Source organism: Sceloporus occidentalis, unplaced genomic scaffold (assembly GCF_023333645.1).
Source record: "Sceloporus occidentalis isolate IW3139 unplaced genomic scaffold, rSceOcc1.0.p SCAF_248, whole genome shotgun sequence".
NCBI lineage: Eukaryota > Metazoa > Chordata > Lepidosauria > Squamata > Phrynosomatidae > Sceloporus > Sceloporus occidentalis.
Window position 1 is genome coordinate 650,792 of NW_028317228.1, and position 20,777 is coordinate 671,568.

A 20,777-nucleotide genomic window follows, 5' to 3' on the forward strand; every position below is an offset into this window, starting at 1 on the left:
AGCGCGCTCACTTTATTAGGGGTAATATGACATTGTGCAGTAGTAGTCAGAGCAAACTCTCAACCACCAAGGGGGGGTTCTTAAAGTAGATCTGCCATGCATTCTGACTCTTTAATATGTTTCCCCATATTCTCTGGATATGGAACCTAAGGAGCTAAAGTAGCAAAATTCCCATAACTATGAGGTCCCTAGAACTCTCTTACCTTTGGTTGTCGACCAGTTGTTTTAACTAATTTTACTTCCGCCGGTGTTGCTTTAGCAAAACAGCTGACATTGCACACTAACCCAACAACAAAAGTAAATGCAGTTAAAGGCGGTTCGGCAGCAAAATAGTGCCTTCAACCAGGGTGCTTCCAGGCATGAAGTTACATCTCGGTTTCTTCTTAATGCTGTCATTGCCTGCTTTATTTCTGTAGCGATTAAGATAGTGGGGTTATGGGGAACAGATTAATACGGGTGTATGGCAAATATGAAGGGATTAAAATCAAAATTCTGTGGAAATGGAGTTAAAATGGCTCTTCCCAGTCTAGGACTAACCAATAAGTAGTTGCTTAGCTGATGTTGAAGTGAATTCATCCTGATGCTGACCGACCCTAGGGCAGATGGAGATAGAGAGCTGCCTACTGGCTAACCCTGTTCATGTTGTATACTATTAGAGTCTGCCTTAAACTTTACAATGCAATGAACATGGATTAACACAACAATTCAGTATTTCAAGCATACATCTTTGTGCGCCAATATCAACCTGAGACATAAGCACTTGGTTTCTTCGTTAGCGCTCCCTTTTTTTATTTATTTTTTGCCTTATGCCCCTAATCATCCGTCTCCACAAACACATAATCTCTGTATCTTCAACTCTGCTCTACAGGATTGCTGATGTATGCTATATATGCGGCGTGATCTATACAGAAATGTTAGGCGTCAATATTTTAAAATTGATCATTTCTATAGTTCCATTTACCTTTTTAGGTGAAAGTTCAGATTTGGAGTAACAGGTAAATATGGTAACTTAACTGGAAGAAAAACAAAAATGGAAAAGACATTTAGTAAAATGATGCCCTGAATACCAGACAAAAAAATATAAATAAAGAAATCCTTTTTCCAACTACAAATAATTGGGCCGGAGTAGACTTCTTTATCTGTAAGAGGAGATACAACGTTATCAAGTACAATATTTTTGTGCAGATGTCTTCAGATGAGGAGAGCAGTGCAAGTCCTATCATCCCAAAAGATTCAGACCATGGCAGTTCAGTATCATCAGACTTTCAGGTATGAACCAAAGCAATCAATTACATGGCTTTCAACAATAACAGAGTTTGCAGTGATACCAAACAATGTTTGATAAATGTATTGAGTGCCATGAGAAATATGCAAATACTGCACAGCTTCATCACATTGTACTGGACCCCCCACCTTTCAATTGGAATATAAACAGATCTCCCAACAAACAATTTCAGACAGCCCCCCCCATAAGATTTACTAAAACCTAAAACATATTCCACTAATAGTATTGTAATATTTTGGCCAGCAATATTTTAGTTTGATTCAAGTGGTTGTCTAGAAGAAGAAAACATACATACAACAGTTTAATAAATAATGTCAATAAAAAATATATATCGCCAATATATATAGAATATACAAAAATACAGACAATATCAGAAACAATACTAATAAAATAGAATAGCAAAGAATAAAATTAAACAATCAAACTACTACTTTTTGGTATGAGCCCCCTTTTAGAGCAGTATTAAAGTTAATTTCTCAGTTTTTAACTCCTATATTTGACTTCCTCTATTATATCAGCATATTCTGAGTTATATCTTAATAGCTTGTTTGTTTCATTTATGACCCCAAACATGGCCTAACCTTCATATAATTGAAAATTTAGTTTCATATATTTTAGTCCAACTATCGTTACGGCCAGAGAACACGCGACAGGTTTGTGTTTTGGCACATACGTTTTCTACATCTATTATTAAATGATAAACCCGCAATTATATTGTAGTGCTAAGGGTGAGATAGGTTCTGTGTGATCTCACAGTCATTGCTAGCCACCTCTGTGTACAGTAATATTTTGCAAAGTAACATGCAACACGTATGTTGTCCAGCTCAATAAACCCTGCATCTGGAGATTGAGTGTCCGTTTTAGCATGTGGCACTGAGCATTTTATTGATGTTGTTTGCCTTCTGAGTAAATTTTTGGAATGAAAGTTTTATTCTAACCTTCTGGTCCAGAAGGATTTTCTTTTGACAATACGCAGCTGAGTAGTTTCTGTCCCCCCCCCCCCCCCCCATGACAGGATGAATATGATGAACTTCTCCGTTACGCGGTGGTAACTCCAAAGTTTGGGCCTCATCTCCTCAGGCAACATCAACCCGCTGGAGAGCAAACCTCAAGTGACAGGTTTTCAGGTCTAACGGAAACTGGACGAGAGCAAATTCCAGGTAATGTGTAACCACGCTTGAGAGCGTTGCGGTATAAATGCATTGCTGAAACCAGAGCCCGTACGTCTAGGCAGATGACATACCGGCGTATTTGAGTTCACTGTCCTATGATTCATAACTATAATAATGCTTTTTAAAATTTGCCTTAAGGAAATCTTAGAAACATGCAGGAAAACTATGACTCCTTCCATAGCAGAAGTTTTTATTTTCCTTTTGACATTACAATGTAAAAGGAGATAAAATACCGAAAATATATTCTACAGCATGTCCGATTAGCATTAATACTTTAACTTCTATTAAATTATTTAAATATACACATATATTTATGACTGTTATAGAGTGCATCTTCTATTTCAGTTTTAACTTTTCATTAAATATTTTAACGTTTTACTGTAACAAAACTGCTGAAAGAAAAAAAGCAAACACTACCTTGGCTATCTCTCTACATAAAGCTTCATTGGTTTTATTGGTCGCGTGAATAACTTGCTTGTTTTCTGTTGTCCGTTGGTTGATTTGGAAAAAGTGAGTCCATTGCTGTCCTTGATTGCTATTATTTTTCGTGAAGATATGTGAAATATATATGAATTTGTCATCTGTAATTCCTGTTAATCTGTTTTGATTTCCCATGTAGCAAGGCAAACCACTGTTTCAACAGAATCTTCTAAAGAGAGCTTTAACAAGTCTTTAACAAGTGATCTTAAAACAACTGTTTCGGGGTCTGCTGTTCCCAAACCTGGTTTTCCAGCACCGGACATTCGGAAAAGTAAGAGCTTTGTGTCATTTAATGTAGTTAAAGTAGTAAAATAATGAAACCGTGCCACAACATCCACAATGCTCAGTACCAACAGGCACCAATGTAATTGTAGTCTTAACCAAAGATTTTTGTTTTTTTTTATATATATATATATTTTCCACGTTTTTGTTATTCTAAACAATAATAAAATTACAAGGAATCGAAAAAAAATTGTATTTCCCAAAAACACAAAATGGCAAAGCAGAGAGGTTAAGAAATAAATGTATAAGGTACGTTGTTATGAATATGCATTACCCTGCATAAATATACATTTTCTGGTCAACGTTTCAGTCTTTGAAGAAGTCTACAAATAAAAAAGACTGAAACGTTGACCAGAAAATTGGAGTTTTCGTGTGATCATTTATAGAAGTCCCAGGAGTGCCAGTAACTATTATTGGAATTTATATATATATGTACATACATAATGTGACCAGCAAATACAGAGCGAGATTATGCACACGCATAGGTAGGTTTGTTTTAATTATTGTGTCGAGAACTCCATATTGCACAAACAAGACTCTTCAAGTCTTATAGTGTGGCTCAGGGTATGATTCTTTTCTCCCATACGCCTCTGAATTTCTACTACTGAAATGATCTGAAGAAATGAGGAAACAGATTTCACGCTTTCAACTTAACCGCAAGAAACAAATATATAGTACGTTTACTCCAAGATGACGGAATATTGACAGGAAAAAGGTTGCACAAACCGTAGTCTGTCCATGGGTGTAGCTGCATGTCTTTAATAAGAACTTAACAGGTTGTGTTGCCTTTGATAAAGTTCAGGGATCCTTTTCGCTACCTTGTCTCACACAGACAGAGAAAGAGGTATTGTAGGAAGAGCATAGCGGGCTGATTGGAATTTCACATCCATAATTGTGCCAAACCAACTATTTAAAGGACTGCACTTAGAAAAGACTTATGCAAGGATGTAAAAGCTAATCTATTCGCCCACAGCTTCGCATCAATCTTAATGTTTATGTGCAGAAGGTACATACATGATATTTCTGCTGTGTTGTGGGGCTGCAAATATATTTGTCCCATCTGTAAATGAACATGATGATCCATATAGAAACATACAGTACGGTGGCGTTTGGACAATCTAGTCTATCCATTTCTTTCTATCTGTTGCTGCAAAAAAAAAAATGAACTCATATTTAGTGTATCATTATACATATCCATGCATTCCCACAGTTCTACGGCATCTGCTAGAACACCATTACAATTATCACTTCAGTAACTCAGCAAAGTTATGTTTTCTTACTTAACGTTTAAGCCTCTGACTCCCTCTGGTGTTTTTGCCAGTGTGTTATGGAACCTGGATCTTAAAATATTGTATACTATACACCTCACAGCTTCTTTTTAACCTTGCCTAACCAGAAAATATTGATAGGTCTAAGAGAAGTGCTGGCCTTTAATTCAGTAGTTCTCGTCATTACACAAACTTGTGAAACTTAGCTAAAATATTCATGGGTGTAATATTATTTATATAGTTGATTTACTGTGTATCTGTGGCGAGTACACAGGGCCGGCCCTACCATGGAGCCGACTGGGGCAATTGCCCCAGGCGGCACTTCAGAAGGGGCGGCACTTTGCCGCCCCAAGCGTTTTTTTTTTTGTTTTTTTTTTAAGCGGAGGAGAGAGAGAGGGGCACCGAGTGGTCTTCGCTTACCCGCTCGGCGCCCCTCTCTCTCTCCTCTGCGGCGAGTTTCCCTGTTCGGTCTCGGTGACGTGACTTTCCCGCGCTCAGCATTACAAGCCGGCACCGTGGCATCACAGGGAGACTCGCCGCAGGACTGTTTAAGGGTAAGTACCGGTGGGGGGGGGGGTAGATAATGCCGCCCCCCCCCCGGTGTCGGCGGGGGGCGGCATTTTAAACTTCGCCCCAGGCGGCGTTAAGTCTTCGGCCGGCCCTGCGAGTACAATTAAGAGAACCACATGCATATTAATGGAAATAACCAAGCAGATATTCCATAGTACTCAGTCTGGTTAACATTATGTAACTTTCTTATGTTGAGTGTCTTTTACCATGCCCACAAATAATAATCTTTTTTTTTTTAAAGATAAAATTTGATTTTTAGGTATGCTGTTATATTAGAATGTCAATGCCACATAATGTAAAATACTCTCTTCTGTCAGGCGTGGAGGGATTTTCTCCTGTTCGTTCCGAAGGGCTTTCTCTTCAAGGCTCCGCATCTTCCGCTGATTTTCGCACTGAACAGATAAGAGTGACGGAGCTCCCTGTGTCCCCTGAAAACATGAACCATGTGGAAAATGTGCTTGATTTTTGGAGTGGAAACCTTAAGGTACGGGAACAACTTAAATTGAGTTATTAGTCCTTATTACAAGAAAAACCAATGGTGAATTTTCATTAGGGAGGTCATACGTGTGATAAACTAGTTATGACGTGTTCACATCATATCTGCATTGACCTGAACAAGTGCAAAGGTGTTAGAGCTCTATTTGTAGCTAAATAATATAAAAAATAAATTACAAATGTGAGAGAAGTCAAGAATTAGGTTGACATTTTCAACCTAAACTATTATGCTGCCATCTGATGTAACCCTCAATCATCATCTACTTCACATGTTGCAAGTGTGTTTCAGTGTTAGGATTGATTGCACTGAAGGCGTGATCGTGGACATAAAGACAGATCGTATCTAAGGAGACCCGGTATAGTGTGTTGTATCTGTGATGTTGAGAGTACTATAAAACCATTCAGCCAATTTTAGGTCTACTTGAAAATGTGATTTATGTACCGTATTTGCCCGATTATAATCGAGGTCGTCTTCTAATCAGACCTTCGCTGGGGCCAGGCTGCTTACCGGTGCTTTGGTCGCGAGCAGCTTCTCTTCTACCAGCGGCAGGAGAACAGGAAGCTAGAAGAGTGTCACATAACTCTGCCTCCCCCCTCCTTCCTCTGGGGGCGGGGCCAGAGAAGTTGCTCGCACAGCCGGCCCCTGCAGAAGTCTGAGTGAGAGATCTGCAGTTCGGGTAAGGGGGTGGGGGAGGGTTTTTGAATGGAATGAATGAGTATTTAAATGTTTGTGAATGAGTGTGTGATAGCATGGATGTGTAAGGGGGGTGGTGGTGGTAGCATGGCATAGGGAGGCTGTACTCACAGTCCTATCATCCCCAGGTTCCAGCATGTACTGGCTGCCTTGGCTTGATAGGAGTGTGATTGCTGTTAGCAGATATATATATATATATATATATATACCTCCAGAAATGCCTTTTAACCCCCTATATGCCACTATGCCCCATGATATGCCTTTTAACCCCCTATATGCCACTCTGGCATATAGGGGGTTAAAAGGCATATCATGGGGCAGAAGGGCATATAGGAGGGTATAAGACATTTCTGGAGGCAGAGTGGCATATAGAGGGTTAAAAGGCACATCATGGGGCAGACTGGCAAATAGGGGGGGTATAAGGCATTTCTGGGGGCAGAGGGGCAACCCTGGGGGCAGATGTGCATAACGGGGGGGCAGATTGGCAAATAAAAGGAAATAAAAAAATATATTTTTTTTTCTCAATCATAGCTTTTATTAAATATGAAAAAATTGTTTACATGAATTAATATTTACTAGTAAAACTTTTTTTCCTATAGGGTAGTCTTATATTCAGGCTTTTTGTTTTTTCCCTGAATTAATATTTAGATTTTGGGGGAGTCGTCTTATAATCAGGGTCGTCTTATAATCGAGCAAATACGGTACTTTCACCCTTCTACATGGGGTGTTTATCTTACTTGAAGTACTTATTTGTACTTTACTGTGCAATTTGTTTGCCCCTTAAAATTCAAGGATAACACTATGATACACCAGCTGTTAGCACTGTGGAAATCTATCAAGATAAAATAACCATGTCACAAAATCAATATTCATTCCAAAGGAGATTGGGAAACACAAGGATCCATCTCTGTGCAAGAAACTCCTAAGCATGTGAGCAGAGTAGATGATCATGCTTAATCAACCTTGTTGTTCGATGCATCAATCTTTCTAGAAGCCAAGAGTTTCAGTCAACGTGAGCTTTGTTTCTAGCAATACTTAGAAATGCCGTTGCATTTTCAGAAGGACCTACACTATGCACAGACTTTACAAATTGCTAGTACTTTTAAATAGAATTAATACACAATGATGTATTCTTCTGTTTTCTACAGACAAATGTCCTGGCAGAATTAAGCAAATGGAGACTGACCATAATTGAGCAGCATAAACAGGAGATGAAGAAGCAGGATGAGAAGCACACTGAACACATTACCAAGCTGAGCAGCCAAGTAGATAACCTTCAGGAGTTACTAGAGACATATACAACTTCTATACAAAGAAAAGATGAGGTAATGTATGTGTGCAGAATGTTCTACCTTTCAAACTACATTTTATTGCCCCCACACATTTGTAACCGAGAGAGCATGTAAAAAAAAAATAAAAAAAAAAATCAATAAAATTACTAATATAAAATGAAAATCTGACAGTACTACCTAACAACCTGCTTACATTGCCTGTTTTATTAATGAGTAGCTTTTCCTTTAAACATAAAAAATAAAAAAAAATATTGGGAATAACAATATTTTTAATGTAGCTCTTTGCAAATTACCAATGGCCGTCACTTTGTTCGTATCACGTTCGTATTTGTCCATGTCCTCTTACTGATGTCGTTATTAAGAAGATAAAGTGCAGCGTTCAATAATTTATAACAAATATATCGTAAAAGTGAATAAATGAAATGCTGTGCATTCTTCAAAAAAAAGAATATATATATATATATATATATATATATATATATATATATATATATTGTTTCAATGTAACACCAATGTGAATAAAGTGTAATTGAAAAATAAAAAAACCTATATTTAAATTCAAATTGTAATGCATAAGAGCATACATAGTCTGTAGCGACCCTTCGGTCAGGAATATGCATTTCTCTCCAGCATTAATTTCTCTCTCCTGGCAGAAGAAACGACACAAAAATAAAATCTCTCCTAGGTAAAAAGTACAAATTTAAATTGGTTAACAACAATATGATTTGTCAACCAGCCAAAGACTTGCATAAATCCACTGAATTGACAGCCAGTTTACACTACCGTCATTCATTAACTGTACACAGTATGATCTTTTGGTTACATGTAATACATTAAATGTATGTATTATGAAAAATGTACAGAAAAGATTAGTTTAATTTCCATATTCCTCCCGCTGGCTGCGTGGGCGCAGTGAAAACTGTTCAGAGGGAGAGCTCCATGGGTAATTGATTAAAGCTAATGATGAGGGTTTCTGAGCAATTTTCATGCAGCCTGTAATTATGCTTTTTTTCTTTATCATCATAAATATTATTGAAAATAATCAAGTTTGTTTAAAGGGACACTACATTTAGTAAGAGAGGATTTTCAAGCATTCCCAAGTATATATTTTGATTCCCTGCATGTTGAAACTGAATTGCATTATTTTTCAGGTGATTTCTAACTTGACTCACGCTCTAGAGAAACAAAAAGAGAAAACTGAGCTAATAAGAACCTTTACACACTGGCGCCTCCAACATTTAGAAGCCAGACAAGAGGTAAATGCTGTCACCAGGTCAAGGCAAAGTGTGTCTTTTTCAAGTGTGTCATGTTATATAGGGTACATTACAGCACATTACCGCTTGTTCTTAATCAGTTGTGTTCTTGTGACTTGTCATCACTGACACCAGAAAGTGCCAAGCCACTGGCAAAGTAAAGAGCAGCCTGGACAGGGATAGTTAGATAATTATCTTTCAAATGTTTCCTCATAGTGGGGAGGATTTTACCTTCTAATATAACACCTTTATTTAGGAGGCATTTGCTTCCATGGCCATTGTAAATTGTAAGTAATGTAAGGCTGGGACTGTGTGCCTAAATCAATCAGACAGGCCACGTAGTAATAAAAACAGCGTTGCTGCATTTCTTTCCTTAAGGAAAATGGGCGGTTCCAAAACCCATTGAAAACAATGCATTTTGTGCCTGTACATGTGCGGGCTTTGTCATTAACGGGTTAAAATAAAAATGCAAGAACTGACAACTCTGGCTGCTATCATCGATATAAACAAACTGAGAAACATTGTTTTTTGAAGAATTCCATTTTGTGTTGTCAATGTGTAAAAATCCTTATGTAGTGCAGTAATTTTTTTTTGCAAACTTAATGAAGTATCATTCTTCATTTAGGACTACGCATCTAGTATGGCTGATAAACACTATCAGAAAACATTAATGAAGAATGTGTGGCGGGCTTGGCATTCAGCTATTGAGTCAGACTGGAAGGAGAAAGTTGAACAGGCTTGTCGGACAAGAGCCGAAGAAGTTTGTGTGGAGCTGTCCAACGGTTATGAGTCCCAGATTACACAGGTAATGTACAGATGTAGCTTTTCTATAAAGCTTGGCTAGCTTTTAACCTCCCACTTCCACTACTATGAATTGCAGTAGCCTTGTATACCATCCAGTCTGACCCTGGCCTTATACACTTTTCAAATGCTCTGAAAAACTCCTCTCCTTATATAATCCGACCTCAAACAGAGATCGGATTATAACACTAGAATCCAGATCCCCCGCAACGCTGCAGGGGACCTGGATTCCCCTCACTGTCGGCCGGTCTCTCACTTCCGTATCTCTCTTCCGTCTCTCTCCCCCTCCCATACACCCTTCTGACTCTTCCCCCCTCCCATACATCACTCTGCCTCTCTCCCGACTCCGTTACTGCAGACCCCCACCGGCTGACAGAGAGGATGATTCTCTGTCAGCCGGTGGGGGTCTGCATCACACAGACAGCCTCCGTTACTCACCTTCACTTACGCTGAGGCTTCTATGAAGCTGCAGTGAAAGTGCCTGTCAGTAACGGAGCCGGGTAGAGAGGCAGAGCGGTGTATGGGACGGGGGAGGAGTCAGAGGGGTGTATGGGAGCCACCCTCCCATACACCACTCTGCCTCCTCCTACCCCTCCCATACGGCACTCTGCCTCTCTACCCGGCTCCCTGGTGTCTTGTGAACCTCCGTTTCTGACAGGAGGCAGAGTGGAGTATGGGAAGGTGGAGGAGGCAGAGTGGAGTATGGGAGGGGGGAGGAGGCAGAGTGGAGTATGGGAGGGGGGAGGAGGCAGAGTGGAGTATGGGAGGGGGGAGATGGGAGGGGGAGGAGGCAAAGTGGTATATGGGAGGGGGAGGAGGCAAAGTGATGTATGGGAGGGGGAGGAGCCAAAGTGATGTATGGGAGGGGAGGAGCCAGAGTGGTGTATGGAAGGGGGAGGAGCCAGTGTGGTGTATGGGTGAGTTATAGTGGTGTATGGGGGGGTATTATGAATTTCAGGGCATATAGGGGGTATAAGGCATATCAGGGGGGCATAAAACATATCTGGGGGTAAAAGGTATATCAGGGGGCTCAGTTGCATATCACTGGCATATAAGGAGTATAAGGCATATCAGGGGGCACAGTGGAATCTGGCATATAAGAGGTATAAGGCATATATGGGGGCAGAGTGGCAAGCTGGGGGTCAGATGTGCATAACCGGGGGTAGTTTGGTAAATAAAAAAAATTTAAACAAGCCTTTTTTCTCATAGTTTTTATTAAATATGAAAAATAGTTAACATATGAATTAATATTTACTAATAACTTTGTATTAAAACCTAGTTTGAGAAACACTGTGTTTGGGTTCTTGTAGCTTTTATTATTATGTCAGTAAAATAAGAAGGTGAATAGAGAAAGGCCATTGCAATAAAGAGATGAAAGTGTAAATTGTACGTTTTTTTATTACATTATTTTAAATTGAAAAAAAATTGAATTTTTTTATCCGATTAATCGAAAAAATAATTGGCCAACTAATTGATTATTAAAATAATCGTTAGTTGCAGCCCTAATATAAAGTATATACATTTTTGCTTGATAAACAGCTGGATGTTATATTCAGACCAATACAGGAGCAGTGAACCATGAAGCTATGCATGTGTTGCCCGTTGTTATATGTAATTTCTGTTTATTTTTGTAGTATGGGGCAGACAAACAATGGGTAATCATCCTTGTGCTTTAAGTAGGACAGGTGCCCCCAGTACCTTTGTGGTTTTTACGGTCTTCCTGGTTTGGGGCTGTTGGAGGGATAGTGCAGCAAGCTCCTCTTACCGCACAGAGCATAAGCAGAAGTTTGGGACCCGAACCGGAAGTGACCCATGCTGGAACGTAAGATGAGGGAGAGGGGTCAAATTCAAAAATAGGGGTCAAAAACTGCAAAGTGGGCAACGGTCAATACAGATGCATTCACTCTGGGCTTAGGAGCATATGTGGGTCAGCAAGAGACATTCGGCACTTGGGGTCCCATTGATCCAATTTATAGACCGATGAAAACAGTATGGATGGCTCTCATTAATTTTGCAGACTTCCTAAAAGGATAAGTGGTGCAAATTCAGTCAGGCAACGCTACTACAGTAGCTTATATCAACAAGCAACATACACATTATTATTATTATCTTTTTTTTTTTTATATAGCGCCAACAATTTACGCAGCACTTAATACAATACATAAATTCAAGGGGTATGACAAGACAAGAATTGACAGACTAAGACAACCTGATACATTAGGTGGAGAGATGTTTCTTATGGCGTCGTAGCCTCACCACAAAATGATTGACCTGGATGAAATATTTGTTAGGTCATACACATCAATAGAAAAGACAATATCCAGGCCGATCAAAGGCTCTGCAAGAAGAATGAACGTTGAATCCAGAGGTATTTCAACAGCTAATACAAGGGATTAGGACTCCTTGTATAGACCTTACGGCAACAAGAGAAAATATAAAGCTAGTCTGTTTTGGGTCCCTAAACTGATACATTATATTTCCCCCAATTCATATATTTGCGCAGTTACTTTTCTTCACAAAGATAGTGTCTTCTTTTATAGGTTTTATAGGGTTTTTTTCCCCCCAACAGCTGCCCTTTTTAAAGCATGAGAATAATAACTCATAGTTTCGCTCCCATGTGGACTTAAGGGAAGAAATGTGCTGATTGATTTTTGTTTTTTTTTGCTTGCACACTCTCCAATTCTAGTTGTCTGGAGCCTTAGAAGAAGCCAGAGCAGAAGTACAGCGACTTCATGCAGAAAGAGGACAGTTTGAGGGTTCCATGAAGAAAGCGTTCATGCGTGGTGTCTGTGCATTAAATATGGAAGCAATGTCAATGTTTCAGGGAAGAGAAAGTCGTATGGATAATGGTTTGTAATCCAGCATTATTTTTGTTTAAGCATAATTAACTTACAAACTCAAGCCATGTTGACGGATGTTTTCATTTAAATGTGACAAAAATAGAATCCCATAGGTCGGTTCAGCTGTGCAGTTTCTTATTAAAGGCCGATAACCTTTTCTTGATTTTCCTGTTAGCTCAGTACAGCATGTAGTTATCTCAAGCATTGTTTAACTTCTTGCTTCTAAATGCTAATGTTTTGCACTAGTTTTAAGAGCTCTTAATTCAAAGTCACTGCTGCGACTATCTCTGGACTATCACCTGTTTACAAATGGTAATGGTCTTAATATGCATACAGCTGGGCTTATCGATCACCTCTGAAATATGTGATGGTAACTAAATAAATTAGAGTAGTTAATTGTAGGCATAGTTTGTATGTATATTTAGTACTAACAAATGTGCTGTATGCTGTAATAAATGTACATTAGATACATAAAATACACACAGACCTTTTTAACTGAGGCACAATACAAACGAATACATTAGGAAACAGAGGTCCCTGTCCCATGAAAGCTACGGTTCAAGTTAATAGTCTAAAGGAAAGGATTTGTTTGCCCTGCTCCACCATTTAAATATAATGAATGGTGGTAAAGGGAAATAGACCTTTTTCCATGTCTTATTTATACAAAAAAAAAAAGTTGCATACTTTTGGTCCTTGGTTTACATCAGGGGTTGATAGATTTGGTTTGCATGTAGGAGCCAGCCAAAAAAGTTAGGAGACAGCTTTTTTTTTTTTTTTTCACCCCAATCATGTTTTTATTTTCCCGGCGCCGTGGTTTGTCAAACCTTGCCATACAATGACATACATTTACACACTCAAACACCATACAGTAACAGACACATGCCAACATTCATGTACACACATGCTAACACTGTATGCTGACATACACACCGATGCTAATGCCATACGGCAACATAAACACCATAAACGCTAGCACCACTCTCTTATACATGTGCGCACACAAACACACACACTGGCTAACACTACTATATATATATATATATATATATATATATATATATATATATATATATATTCATTCTAACACTATGAACACTAGTACACAGTAGACATACCAACTCTGGCACTATACGCTTATACACTGATACTACAGTATGGTATATACTGTACACACACTTACAGACTATACATACCATACATATACACTTTGACACTGCACTATACACATACACACACTGACTCCAGCACTATACATTTACACACATACACTGACTCTAGCACTATATCTAAACACACACAGACACACACTCATATACTTTACTCCCTTCCCCATCTCACCTCGTGTAGACCTGCCACGCCGCTGCCTGTCTTCTGCCATTGTGAATCTGACACCCTATGCCTTCTTGCGTGGGATGGCAAGTGCCGTGAGGCTCCCACCTGGGTCACTTAACATGCATTGCAAGCCTCACGGCACCCGCTACCCCCCCCCCACACACACACACACAGGAAAGCATACAGTGCCAGATTCATGATTTGCAAAAACCTGGGCGCCAGGATGTGGTATTTGTTGAGCCCTGGTTTACATGCAAAAAACGCTACAGACACTATAGACTTTGCTCTCTAGCTTGTGAAGACTTTTTTCAATATATCAGCACTTTACAGCACTGATTATTTTTTCTCATCTTACAAAGATTACAGACCTAAAATAATTGCAAGTTTAAACAGACCACAAGATGTCACTGTAATACAGAGGTCATAAAGTCTTAATGCACCTTTTGTGTTATACAGAATGACCGGTTGCATAAAGATGCCCATTAAACTGTTCAAGCGTAATATTCCTTGAAAATTGTCGGCTGCACTTTACATTTTCTGCATTTTTTTTCTACCCAAGATGCATTTTATAGTATTGTTATTACATATGAGGTCCTCGGGTTTCCAAGTGACACTAATCCCATTTTAAATAACAGATCCAGCACACAGAAGAGAAGAGCTTGGCTCAAATCCTTCTGTTACATTTCAGCATCCTATGACCTCATCCGACCATGACCTTCCTTCAAGATTCCATCCTGCCTCATCAGAGCCAACTGTGAGTTTTCTTTTATGTGATTTTATATTATAAAGAATTAATGAAAATATATTTCACACAATACAGTACGTTTATTAAAGTTCCTACCAACACTAAGTAATAATGTTCCAGTCTTTAAGTTCTCTTGGTATTTCGAGAGAGTAGGATATACTTTTTGAAATTACATGTTTTCTTTACCCAACTGATGGCACTGACGTTCCAGTTGTTAGCAGTTACTCACTGCTCCTTTACTTTAGCCCAGTGCGCCAGAAGCTCCCCACAAACAAGATCATCTGCAGTCTTTACCTTGAATCCAGAGCTGCCACGGCTAACCTTCAGCCCAATGGTTGTGTTTGTTCAAGAATCCAGCTATAGGGATAACAGTTGTAATAGGGAATAAAATCTGCAACAAAGATTAGCACAGAAATATAGTGTGATCAGAACGTTATATTATTAGTATATTATATGATCCTTAGAATGGGGGCGTTATGTTTATAAAATGTAAATCTGCGTACAAAAGCAACCAGTAGAAACATAGGTGACCCCTGAATATATGGTTTTCATAATGCCTTTTTTTTTTTTTTTTTTCCTTTTTAGTATAGGCCACCTTTTGGTGCCCCATGTTCCTCCCAATCTAAGGAAAGTGCGAACACTCCCGTCATCTTCTCTGTTACTGCTCCAGGATCAGGTGCAATTCCAGCACAAAAGCTTGTATGTATTCACTGCAACGCATCTTTGTAATATGTACCTCCCCTCCACATGTAACAATCCTGTTTCTTTTGCATGTTTATATATATATATATATATAGTACCTCCCCTCATTTTATAAAACTAAGTTATTCCTTTATTATGAATTTGCATATATAACAGGAAATAAATTAAGTTTTAAATTGTATTTAGATGTAGACCCCCCCCATCGATTAGTATAAAGTTCTAGGGGTAAGTTCCTCTCTCTGGGGTGCTACACTAACCTGGGGGTTGGCAACAAAGCTGCACATATTCCCTTCATTATACATATTCTAAAAGATCAAACCCCATGAGTTTGCCTAGAAGAAGCTTGCCCTGCATAACTTAAGTGATTTCTTTAAGCTATTGCGGCTTTATTCATTGTTTATATTGAAGTTATCAGGTAATTATCTGCACATTTCCAGTACAAGATGAATTTTAGAGAGGGGACTATACTTTGCATCTAAAAAACGCCTGTTATTAATGTAAATGTCTGAATGTATAATTTTATGTTTTGCTTTATATAATTCATTTAAACATAAATGATTATTCAGTATGTTGGTGAATGAGGTGTTATTTGATCGTTAGTCACTAGAATGGAAAACAATCTGGCAAAAACTTGATTGTGTTATTTTAATATGCATCTATTTAGACATGTCTTACTGCTTCTTAGCCTTCAAGGATTGTTACATCAGGTCAGCAGAAGGCCGGAAGGACTATAACCGCTCGGATCACAGCTCGGTCAGATCTGACGCAGAAGATGAATAAAGTTGGGAGCAGTGTAGCTTCGATGGCTGTTTCACCACCCATGAGTTCTGTTGTAGTTGAAAAACACCATCCTGTAACTCAGGTTAGTTTATTATTTGTTAGGCTCTGCATTTTGGCCAAAGTATTATGCACAAGGGTTTATTAACGAATCTAGAAGTTTGCAGGAGAGTGGCTGGTCCATCATGCCCCCTTCACTATATGTTTAATGTATGGAGGGCCAACCCTAATGTGCTTTTCTTGCCATATATTAGGCCTTTGGCCAGATGTCCCTTAACTTTCATGCAGCAGCAGGAAAGTTACAGCACGTATGTGTGAGTCTGTGTGATTTTGATCGCTTTAAATTTAAAGCTACTTTGTTTTTTTCCTTAAAGCAAACGATCTCCCAAGCCACTGCTGCAAAGTACCCTCGGACCTCACTTCAAAGTGCAAGTTCAATGAGTGGCAGGAGCACCAGCCAGAGTGGAAGAACAGCTCACCCCAGCGTCTATTCAATAAAGGTCGTTGATTGATATGTCGTCATGGCTAGTGTGGTAAATGCAGCCTCTTCTGTAACAGCCCCACAAATTTATCCATGAACCTAGCTTTGCAATGATTCTAGTAATTTTTATGAGACACATGAATTATAGATTTGTAACATGTAATGCTGTGAAACCGTCTGGACTAAGCAGTGCATTGGGTGGTGCAGAACCAGAGTGAGCTGTGTGTGCAATGATCATTGCTGTGTTGTAACTGTTCACTATTTATAAATGCATTCCTTGAGGCTTTTATATAAATATTTTGTAACTATTTTTTAATATTTAAACTTGTTTTATTGTTTTTATACGATTTTTAATAAGACAATTAAACCTGTTGCATTTGTTTATATAAATATATATTATCTTTATAGCTACAATTTCAAAATCACCGCTTTTCAGAGAGGACCTGACAACATCTCCGTATTCAGTGTTGATTAAAACAGCATTACATATACACATAAAGTGGCCTTATATCTCACAATTTTACAGAGAACTTTTTTGGTTCATTCTTCTTCACTCTGAGCTGTGCTGACAGTAAGCTATGCACATTTTGGTACAGTACAGCTCTAATAATATTTAGCCACAGCCTGGTTGTGCACCGACTTTCCGATAACTACATGTGCAGTTTGACTGCAACAATACTCCTTCAAGGATAAAGGAACCAATGCCATATTATGTAAATTTGACAGACCTCTCTGATACTGAGGAGACATTTGAACTTAGCCCCTTTGTCCTCAATCTCCAAGGAGAAATACCGTATTTGCTTGAACATAAGACCGTTTTTTTCCCAGAGAAAATGCTCTGAAAAGTACCCCTCTTATATTCGGACCTCAAATAGATGTTTGACTATAAGACTAAGTTCCAGATCCCCGCAGCGCTGCAGGGGACCTGGATCCTCCTCTCTGGCAACCTCCGAGCGCCGGCGTGACATGACCTTCTGGTGCGCCATCATAGAAGCCCCAGCGGAAGTACCGGGCAGAAGCGGAGGCTGTCTGTGCGCATTGCGTAGACGTTCACCAGCTGCCAGAGAGGAGGATTCCCCCCAGCGCTGCAGGGTACCTGGTTCTGCCGGCACTTCCGCTGGGGCTTCTATGATGGAGCACGAGAAGTTCATGTCACGCCGGCGCTCGGAGCGCCGGCAGGACATGACCTTCTGGTGCTCAGTCATAGAAGTGCCGGGCAGAAGTGGAGGTTGTCTACGTGCAGACGTCAACCAGCTGCCTCTACTAGACACCAGGGAGTCAAACACGGAGGAAAAGTCTGGGGATGCATCGGTATGTTGGGGGGGGGGGGCAGAGTGGCATATAGGGGGTATAAGACATATCTGGGGGCAGAGTGGCATAGAGGGGGTATAAGGCACTTTGGCAAATAAAAGGAAATAAAAACAATTTCTCAATCATACTTTTTATTAAATATGAAAAAATAGTTTACATGTGAATTAATATTTACTAGTAAAACTTTTTCCCTATAGGGTAGTCTTGGGGGTCGTCTTATAAATGAGCAAATACAGTTATAAACATAAGTGCTACAAAGATGCCTTTCTGTGAGTCTGATAATGTATACCGGTGGTGAGACAAGGCCTCAACTCAGAAGAAACTCATCGTGGCTGTCTTTAAGAAATGCAGCAAACTGCTGTTTGTACAAGTAGCCAATATAACCAAACTTAGACAGGTGAACTTCATGGAGGTCTATTTGCTGAACAGCCTGTTTGCAAGAGCATTTCACATTTTAACTCCCTGATATTACTATACTTTATCAAACCAAGTGAGCTTTGGATAATGCATGGGCAACGTTGAAGATTTCTCAAAACTCAATTTATCTATACATTAAGGATTTAATCCAGCAACACTAAAATGTGGTATTGCTCAAACTGGTTCCAAATCAATAAACTTGGTACCACATACCTAAGTTATCAAATAGTGTCATAAACTAAATACAAAATCTAAAAAAGGAATTGGTGCGTTAGTAGACTCATTAACCTGGTTTGTAGAACACACTCTCAAATCCTCAGGTTAATGTACATGGGGAAGCCATAAAACTGCAGTTACAAAGTAATTTAGGTTTGAAAAAAACAAAATTGCTGTTGATCCAGAATAAAACCCTTCATCGAAGCTATTTCCAAGTAAGCCTCAGACAGGGGAAAAAAATTATTCTTGATACTAAATGGCAATGTGATAACCGGATCAACACACTATAACTAATCCTGACTAATTTAAAGTCTTCTAATGAATTTGATCGCACTACCGCTGTGTGCATTGAATTTCATATCTTTATTGTTCTTGCTGTAAAAAACTTTTGCTGCCTCAAATCGAAATTCCTCTTTTAAAGTCTGAATGGATGACCTTTTGGTTTTTTTTTTTTTGCATAATCCGATTAGTTGATTATTGATTTGTACATGGCTGATGGTTTTGTTTTTTAATAAATATTATATATAATGTGGATTAATGTTACATTGCATAATCAAAGCCTGGCAGCTAAGTATTGGACTTTGGATCTTACCTCTGGATTCAATGCTTGGAATGTACTTTGTACAAAGTACCTCACAGACCTTAAAGGTGCTGTTCCACCTATTCTGCTGAATATTCATTAGAAAAAGCATTAACAAACAGTATTGTCGAATGCCCATACACTTCCTAAAAGAATAGTCCTTTACTCATGTAAATGTTTACCTTTTCCACAATTTTTGACAAAGGCTGGTGGTAAAATTAGTGCATGGAAAGGGCTTGAAATACCCTGGGGTGTCTAGTTTTCAAAAATATATGATTTGATAGGATAAATTGAACTGATGTCCCAAATAGGGCATAGTGGCAGAAGGGCCACGTGTCAAAGTTCCGAGTTAAAAAATAATCGGGTATTTCTAAACTCAGGACAAATAGAATCTATGTAGCAGGTTTTTTCATTAGCTTTTTCCATGAGTAAAATATTTTTCAAATAAAAGTGATTTATTTATTTTTTTCAATTTTTTATCATAGTATTTTTTTATACAATTTTTTGGGTTATATCATCTAATTTACTAACTGGGAAAAAAAAACAATATAAAACTTGCGTGGGTACACAAAATGGGAGAGGAGAAAATTACAGCTAAACACGAGCACCGCAAAAGTGTATACACTCTTGGTCACAAAGGGTCCAAAAAATAAAACAAAAACAGCACTGTCCTTGATAGGTTAAAGTAAAAATGAAGGACCGTATATTCATATAACATGCAAACCACAGAATAAATGATATATCTGTAATCTCTGCGACAAAAGTTTAAATAAGTCATAAAAACAGAAGTACAAATATGAAAGTTTATTTGCAAAATAATTTGCATCAAATTTGTAAAACTGCGTGTTTTCACAAGGCTAGTTATAGTGGTCAATAAAGGAGAAAAGTTCTCATCTGATCTGCTGAAAAGGAAGTCAAGCAGATGGTGAAAACCATGCATCACATGGAAAGATAATGATGAAACAATGCGAACAGGAATCATTGGTCAGGTCCAAGAACAGGATGGATGGTTAAAAGGTGGAGAAAAGGAAAACAAAGTAATCCAGGTATAGAAAAAGAATGTCCTCACCGCTATAAATTGTGGATCTTGTGATCTTTATTTTCAATAAAAATGAAATACATGGTGGCTGAATCCATTCTATGGTAAGCCATCTGAGGTTATGAATATTTATATATTTATAACCAGGGTCGAAACATATTATACACATTAGATAGAACAGTGTATTTTTATACCTGTGGGTAATATAGGGTTAGGCCCATAATTGATAATTGGTAGGTAAACAGAGCTAGCAATACTGCATATTATATTGCTGCAAATCCATGGCTAGTTATCTCTATAGGGCTGAAATCTAGTGTTCCTTTTTTATAATACTGTGTATTGGGGAATAATGAGTTTAAATGACCCCCTCCAGTGATCATTAACAAAAAGCACAATATGCATAAATACAAAGCTTGCATCCTTTACAAAAATCTGAACCATTCTTGGGTTTGTTTCTGAAAGCCGTCTCTTGCACACACACTTTAGTGATAGATTGGAGGCCTTGCAGTATTATGGATCGCTGTTCAATATATTATGTACTTTGAATGTTAATGTTCCTCGGGAGGAATAGCTCCTGGTGCCATCTTGTGGATGTTATTTTCCAAAGATTTCATGTCATGAAATGATGCATTTTTTGGGCTCCGCGGTATTTGTACTTTGCATTCTGACGTTTTCTGGAGGGGAACAAAAAAAGTTGTTTATATGTACAAAAAAATTAAATGTAGTTACATTTAAATTTCAGACA

General features: G+C 38.6%; 1 protein-coding gene across 1 annotated transcript; it reads left to right on the forward strand.

Moving 5' to 3' along the window:
* The first annotated feature begins 1,185 nt into the window (after window positions 1-1,185).
* LOC149276082 (centrosomal protein POC5-like) lies at window positions 1,186-16,500 on the forward strand. The gene is made up of 12 exons (XM_089503934.1): window positions 1,186-1,269; window positions 2,301-2,445; window positions 3,077-3,240; window positions 5,317-5,541; window positions 7,395-7,571; window positions 8,690-8,794; window positions 9,417-9,596; window positions 12,279-12,441; window positions 14,400-14,518; window positions 15,095-15,208; window positions 15,897-16,073; window positions 16,363-16,500. The coding sequence occupies exons 1-12, from the start codon at window positions 1,186-1,188 to the stop codon at window positions 16,498-16,500; spliced, it is 1,791 nt and encodes a 596-aa protein (XP_089360060.1).
* Window positions 16,501-20,777: the final 4,277 nt, after the last annotated feature.